Raw genomic sequence first — 7838 nt, 5'->3', positions numbered from 1 at the left:
TAGTCAGATTAAAAGACACACCTATCAGTAGTAGATACCATCTTCCTCCCAAAAATACAAATTCAAAAGTTCTTTTTAAAACAAATCCCTGATTAAAAAAGAAAAAGGATCACTTGAATGGGCAGGAAATTTATAATCGACTGCTCTTAGACACTTATCACACAACTCACGAAGTATCCTATCTGCTTCTCCTGCTCTTGGAAATCTTACATATTGTTCAGATCAGTGCATTTAGTCTATTCCATAAAATCTATTGCTCTATATCGTTTGATTGCAAAGCAACAGAAAACGTGTGCAGCTTAGATTTGTAGCGTTGCACTTGGACATGCTCCTCAAAAGTGCAGGATGGGCTCATTTGGATTTAGCAAAGCCCACCCTGTTGTTGTCACGATCGAAGACTGTGTAGTACTGGCCAATGAAAACGTCTCCCAGAATCCATAGGGGCCCAGCAGGTGGAGGGATGTCCAATCCCATGAAGCCACTTAGACAAATAGTCTTCCCAGCCTGACTCTCCTAATAGGAAGACAAAGATAAAGTCAAGAACAGGTGAACATGAAACGACCATCTTTTACATAATTCAGAGAATCTGAAGCGCTCGTGAGCAGGAACGAGGAAAACAAACTGATCCCTCCTCAGACACGAAACCAGCCCTCTGCCGGTTGTGCTAAATCCAACAAAACTGCATTTGTTTGGACTTTAATGACGCGAAACACAGTCACAGTGTTGTTTTGTCACATCAGATGGGGACGCTCTGCCGCCCTCTGCTGGAAACAGTCTCACCTGGAGGACATACTGCTCTCCAGTCAGAGTGTAGCTCTGTCCGCCTACGTTGAAGGTGATGACAGGCAGCGATGGGATCTTACTGCAGTTCACCAAGTACTAAAACACAAATTTCAACAACACTTTGTTTTGTATTGTATTTGTGTGAGTGATGTTTGAAGGATTTTATATCACAGTGTTATTCAGCAGATTAAAGGTGAGGACTGCTCTCACCTCTCCCTGGATGAGCGGGATGGCTCCGATGGCCTTCTGCAGGGCCTTGACCTCGGCAGCGGGGCCAGTGATTAGAGAGGTCCCAGTGTCTACGATGGCCTCACAGCCGCTCTTGCACAGACTCAGCTGGCTGCCAACTGTCATCCTGTCAAACACATACAAAAACATTCACGCTACACGAAGACACTCAACTAAATGTCCTAAATTTTAATCACTTTGGAAGAAGTGATTCAAACACGTACTGACTGAAACTCCTTCAGACTGACCTGTTTGACCAATTTGTGTTCATTTGCTGTCCAACATATTTCAGACTTCAGGTACTGATGCAACTGTTTTAATAACCATTAATTCAATACGGGATGCAGGGGGCTAAACTCTGTCATAGCTTACATGAAAGTTAATTTCAATTTCGGTGGGTTTTTGGTGATCAAGCTTGGCCACCAGATATCTCGTTCTGTCCAAACAAGAACTAAAAATCAAAGATTAAACTTCTGATGATGATGATGCAAAACAAAGCAAAGCAGTGAATCTTCAGACATGAGACCAGAAATGCTTGCTTAGCAGTGCCTAAATTAAACAGTGTTGTAATGGTTAATCCCCCCACATGTGCTAACTGATGCTAAAATAGAATTATGTTTTAGTACTTGAATGTTACGCTTGATTCATTTCTGACATCTGGAAGCAGTCCAATGTGCCACATATGAAAACATGAATTTCAGTAGTTTTTAAACACGGTTTTCTTGTTTTTAACGACAGGTGGTCTGATAAGTTTGTTAAACACTCGATAAAAATTTTTCAGGTGAATGTTTTATGCATCGCTTCAGAAATTAAGCACGTATGAGTACGATATCTGAGCCTTTACCCATCCATGTGGACCTGCCAGTAGGCCTGCCGGCTGATGTTGGCATAGTGGAAGTCACCGTCGTAGTATTTGGGGTCGGTCCCTCCCAGGAGCAGCTCACCACCAGGTTCTGTGTCAGGGTTCCTGATGAACAGCAAGCTTTGATATTAGCACCTGCCCAAGTGTTTGTCTGAAAACACTTAATCTTAAAGGGAGAAACAGTCGTGTGATTTTCTTGTTATGTAAGAGATTATCCATTCAGACCTTCAGCAGCATACAAAACACTCAGTTAAACACAGCAAATATAAAACAAATAGCAAAAGTACCAAAAACCTGGCACTGACATTACCCACAAGGCTCACTGCTTCACTAAAAACACTTGTTTGTCCATCTTGGTCTTTTACAGCTGTGTCCCGTTCACACTAACCAGCAACACGTCAACATAAGGTTAGAAAACATGAACTCTGAGCAGGTCACTCTGCAGCCCAACACTCTGAGCTTGAGCTTAGAAACGGCTGCTCTCACCTGTTCAGGTAGAAGGAAAAGACGTTCTTCTCCACCTTCTTCTGGTTCATGATGTTGTCAAACACCGGAACCACCCCATCCACGGAGATGCGCGGGTAGGCCATGCCGAGGATCCCGTCGAACTTTGCTGCGATGAAAGCGACGCCGGGTTGCTTGATGGCCTCTCCAAAGATCTGTTTTTCTATTGATATGTCTCCAATCTGAAAGAGCAGGACGAATAATTAGAAGGAACTGACTCCGACTATACACTAATGTGGGACCACTGAAACTTACCGTGCATGTATCCTGACTGAGGTAGCCCGACAAACTGCCAGATCCATACTGAATGGCAAAGGAAGTTCCATTCTTCACATATGTGCTGGATTTTGCAGAATTATATTTGTGGTGAAGCCCTGAGAAACAAAAACACACATTTTAATCCGTCTCTGTAATCTGTGCTTTGTTTGTTCAAACAAATCTTCTTGTGTGATCACAGGTAATCTGATTCTGCACGGCAACGCCATGAACGCCTTGTGTTTTGGAGCTGATAACTTACAGCATGCTATGTCGAAGAAAGAGCAGTGAACAGAGGGCACCCATAGGTTGGAGGAACCCGTGTCAAACACCACGGTAAACTTCTGAGGAGGCGTTCCCAGGGTAATCTCGCCATAATACTGGGCCTGGATGGAAAAGGAAGAAATCGATCAGTTAGCTGAGCTGAAAGAAGAACTATGCAGCTGATCTTCTGTTATAGTAACCTAAAGAGGACCAGGTCTACAACAAAGTCTCATCGTACATGTAAAAGTGAGCCAGCCTGTTTTTACGTCTGTCAGTATCAGCACATGTTATTAGGACGCAGGTCAAATAAGAAGTGAGTCATAGCAGTAAATCAGCTGCTACACAAAAGAAATGACTACCCCATAAATTCAGGACATGAAGCAAACTTCCATTTCATGTGACACAAAATCTCTCAGATCGAAACCTTCATTGCAAAATAGTGTCGACATTTCTGCCCAGTCACTGCGGTCACACAACGCTTCCTTTTTCTGAGCAAAATGTAGAAGTCACGTTCCTTTGATTGCTCCAGTGATTGATTTTGGCTGTTCACAGTTTAGGTTTGTCTGTGAAGACTCTCACGTTTCAGCCTTGCAGGGACACAAATGTCAAACTATGATGGAAAAGCAGCAGGAATACTAAAACTCATGAGCAGACAGCAAGCAGCAGTTTTCTTATGATAGATAACAAGAAGACAATTAATAATTTCACTTTTGGTTTGATTATATAAAAGAAAAACCATTTAAACCTCCCTGTTTTCTGGGTAGATTAGGCTGAAACTAATACAGAGCAACTGTCATGTTATAGATTCGTCCTGTTATAACGGTTATTATTAGCTTTAGTTTTTGTTTAAACCTTGATGTTTTTGGTCTACTCAAAATTGTAAGTCTGGTTTTTGTGTCTCTTTATAACCTATAAAAGCTGACTGAGTATTTGAAGACAAAAGAACTGATTCCACGATGTGTTGAGTAAAACAGTGCTAACCAGTCTTCTGTAGGCTCATTAGGATCCTGCAGCTTCCAGATCAATGAGTCAGCTGTCAGATAGTCCCTGTTCCTCTTGTGTCTCTCAGTCTCTCACTGTGAATCAGCCTTGTTAAAAAATATAATGTGTTTGCTGGGAATGACTCTGCCTGACAGACGAGCCTATTTTTCCAAACTGCTGGAGGATTTACAGAGGAAGGCTGAGGCAGCCACAGCACAAGAAGACCTTTGTTGTGGCTCTCCCTGCGAGGGTTTTAAACTTGTGAAAAGTGCATTAAGGAAAGTGAAGACTTTAAGGTTGCCAGTTTGGAGAGTGACGCTTACATCAAGGTAGTTCTTAAGGGTTTCTGGAGTGGGTCCGTTACTCGAGGGGAAGCCAAAGTTGTACTTAAGGGAGTGTTTGTCAGCCACAAGCTCCTTGATTCCTTTCCCCGAGTCGGTCAATTCACGTCTGATGGAACGGAATTTCTTTAAGGGAATTCTGAAAAGAGGAAAACAAAATTAGACTGCTCTGTTCATTTGCAGTGACATAACACAAGTCTGAATGCCTAGATCTGTGATCTGCAGAAATGTAACATTTCGTGTTCAGTTGGTTCAGAAAGTGTGGCGACACGTTTAGAAGCACACCAAAGCTTTAGCCTCCCTGTGAGCTTAGCCGTGAAGGCAGCTACCTCCTGGGCCTCCTGAAAAACTCCAGTTTCTGCCTTCACAAAAGATTTACATAAGTTCCTTTTTTTAAATCAAAAGAATAAATCACTCATTATGATTCTGTTAATTACTAACATTAGGGGTGAAGCCACTTTCCCCAGTGCCAGCACTATAAGCTGTAGCCAGTAACTGTGTGCTGTGGCCTCACCTCTGCAAATTCAAGCCCCTGAACTGCACCTGTTGCCTGTATTTGTGCTCTTGGAGTATTTTCTACATTTTCATGGAAACTCTGTGCTTCAGTTTTGGTGAGCGATATTAGTTCAACTATTAATCCATTACTTAGCGTTAATTACCAGAGAGAGTTACATCAGTACAACACGACTGTACTGATGTACAGTCGATGTTGTGTGGGGTCGAACACAACATCGACCCCACCCTCAGGTCGATGTTGTGTTCACTTTTAACAGTGAAGCTCAACCTTCTCTGCTCACACTGCACAACCACAAACAACCTGCCCAGTGACAATTTTAAAAGTACGTCTTCTATCAAGTTTAAACCACGGGGAAAAAAAGAGAAAATCTTCAGTCCACTGAGTTTCCTTTGTGAAATATTAACACATTTTAATACTAACGCCTCGCAGATAAGGAAGTAGCAAGTGGGCCACATCTTATCTACAAAATGTTCTGCAACAGGGCTGCAAAAATGTGCACCACCCATAAGGCAAGCATGACATGATCAACTTTAAAAAATATTTCTTCTGCCCTCTTGAAATGAAAATGCTAGTAGGGTTCATTGCTTCTGTAAATGTAAACTAGGCGTAAACCCTTCTACTGAAAGTCCCTCTATTTTACTGTAGCTATGCAGGAAACAAACATGTGACCCAAAGGCTTCAGGAAACACTAATCACCATCTTACTGCTACGCTTAAAACCAAGACGTACAACAAAATCCCATACTGAGTTTTTAATGTTCATCTGACAATTAATTACCAACAACAGAAAATCTGAGAATGTCAGAAAACAGGCTGTCGATTAACTCTACTCAGAATCTGAGCCCTGCTTAATTTAATGTATAATTTAAAATGGATAAAAGTCATTCTTCTCAATCTAAATATTCCAAATATTCCTTTATACTACGTATTAAATACATGTGACTTCACCTATCACATATAATTCTTCCATGTTAGCCCTAATTTAGGTCTAAATTCACACTCAGTAATAATGTCTTATTATTATTATTCCTACATTTATTCCTATTAACGACAATGGTACTAATATTAGTAGCAGTAATAGATGTGGTAGTAAGTATAAAGGAGGGACCGAGAAATTCGATTTTCATAAATACCAAAACCTGTTTTAATACTGAACTAGTGGGCTTACTTTGTTCTTCAACTCACGTCTGGGATCATGATTTTATGGCAGTAGTTGTTACTGAATAGGATTGTAAATATATTTCTTTCAGCATTCCTTCATACCGGCACCTCCCTCCCTATATATTCATCTATAGATCTGTTTGTGTTATAAATATAGTTTTCGTGTCTGTCTGCGCATGTCTGTTCAGCACTTATACACTTATTATTATTAGACCCAAAGTAAACACAAAGACATTTAGCTTCACTGTGGCGCTTTTAACGGCTCCCAGGCAGGAAGAAAAACACCTGTAACAGGCACAGTCCGCACAGTAGGCGTTTTGACATGTTAGTGCAGATAAAGCTCAGGTGTATTAGTTACAGCTGTTTTCAATTTGAGAGCCTTCTACACGCCATGTTGTTCTACCGGCCAACCTAGTTTACTTTACCCGACGAAAGTGAGCCATAATAAATGATTAATTACGTCTGGATTTTCTGGAAGCGTCTTTGCTTTCCGCTGATAAACAGCTGTGTGTTTGGACGACGGGGGGCACAAGTCACAAGACCAACAGACAAAGAGAATACCATGAGCACACGGGAGACGATGCGGGCTTGTTAGCTAAAACAAGCTGAATAAATGTAAGAATAAAGCTGGCTGCCTGCTACCAAAAACAGCTCCTATGAAGCACAGCCTGACTGTCGCGTATTGCAGTGTTATTCATGGTAAGTTGCATTACAGACGAGCTAGCAGTGAGTCCAGCCGAAATAACAGGAGGCTAACAAACGGAATATTTCCCTTACCGCACCAAGGCGTCGTTAGTCAAGGCTAACGCTGCGATGACAAACAGGAATAAGGACCTCATTGTAACGGCTGGAAAATCACAGAAACACACTCCACAACAATGACTGAGCACTTCGCCTTGTTGACCACAAACAGCCGACTTTAATCAGCTGACGGTAGTCACCTGCCCAAAAATGAAGTCACATCCGGTTTTTTTCCGGCTTGTCAGCGGAAGTAGAAAGTTTTAATTTTTAGAGAACCGGCTCTTTCGGCTCCAAACCGACTCTTCAGGTTGTTTTGTTGCTTTAATTAATTAATTATTAACAATAATATAAAATTATGCACAAAAGGAATTACTAATGTAAAAAAAAAAACGTGGTTTTATTTATATATGTTTATATCTAAATATATACAGTGGTCCCTAGAGACAAAACACGTACAAACTCAAAAACACATTTCTAGCGTTAACTGAACTTCCAAAACAGCTGCCTAGATCCCTTAAATTACACAGTTGGAAGCATATGTGTGTTGTTTGTGTATTTATACACAAGCACTCATGTATATTCAAATAATTAAAAAAATGTAAATGTTCATTTACCTGTTATTACCACACACCAAATCCGGTCGTTGGTACGTCCTGGCACCGAGCAGTGACTAAGTTTGTGGTAAAAGGCTTGAACCCATTTGCCACAGCAGATGCCCCCGATTTTCGGTAAGTGAATGTGTTTAATTGTAGGCAGGGACATTACTGGATATTCTTGTGTAATTGCTACAGAATAATTTATGCTATACTTTGTTATTGCTACAGAAGAATATTTATTTTATTATTTTACATTTACAATTTCTTTTCCAGGGGACCCTATGACACCCCATTGAAGAGCCGTAGGCTGTGGATCTCTTAAGATCTCACTGTTGGGTTTTTAAGGTCATGTTACTCCTAAATTTCTATCTTGTTCAAAAAGCAGATATAAAACAAAGTTCTAAGATAATCGAACTTAGTGTTCTCCTTTTTTACAAAGAATTGATAAGAGAATCGATAAAGAATCGAATCGTTAAACAGAATCGAAAATGGAATCGGAATCGTGAAAATCTTATCAATACCCATCCCTACCTGTGACGCAGCCTGATCTGTGTTGATTGGCTGGAAGAAGTCTTTGAGGTCAACTCTAATGCATTTCAGTTGGAA

The 7838-nt window shown here is 40.9% G+C and overlaps 1 protein-coding gene across 1 annotated transcript; it reads right to left on the bottom strand.

Annotated features, from left to right (window-relative positions):
- On the bottom strand, positions 1–6828 carry ctsd (cathepsin D). The gene is made up of 9 exons (XM_085350302.1): positions 6673–6828; positions 4201–4357; positions 2895–3018; positions 2633–2751; positions 2360–2559; positions 1856–1978; positions 994–1138; positions 781–879; positions 1–513 (listed from the first exon to the last, which is right to left on the bottom strand). The coding sequence occupies exons 1-9, from the start codon at positions 6732–6734 to the stop codon at positions 352–354; spliced, it is 1191 nt and encodes a 396-aa protein (XP_085206428.1). The 5' UTR covers positions 6735–6828; the 3' UTR covers positions 1–351.
- Positions 6829–7838: the final 1010 nt, after the last annotated feature.

The sequence above is a fragment of the Diplotaxodon limnothrissa genome, linkage group LG1, assembly GCF_057381915.1.
Source record: "Diplotaxodon limnothrissa isolate DT_005_m linkage group LG1, D_limnothrissa_male_GT1.1, whole genome shotgun sequence".
Taxonomy (NCBI): Eukaryota; Metazoa; Chordata; class Actinopteri; order Cichliformes; family Cichlidae; genus Diplotaxodon; species Diplotaxodon limnothrissa.
This window is presented reverse-complemented; position numbering and strand designations above follow the sequence as displayed.

Excerpts from the sequence above, each read along its gene's own strand:
- ctsd (XM_085350302.1), bottom strand. The coding sequence starts at position 6,734 with ATGAGGTCCTTATTCCTGTTTGTCATCGCAGCGTTAGCCTTGACTAAC. Across the intron at positions 1,139-1,855 it reads TGGCAGGTCCACATGGATGG|GATGACAGTTGGCAGCCAGC; the intron begins GTAAAGGCTCAG and ends TGTGTTTGACAG. Across the intron at positions 514-780 it reads GAGAGCAGTATGTCCTCCAG|GAGAGTCAGGCTGGGAAGAC; the intron begins GTGAGACTGTTT and ends TCTTCCTATTAG.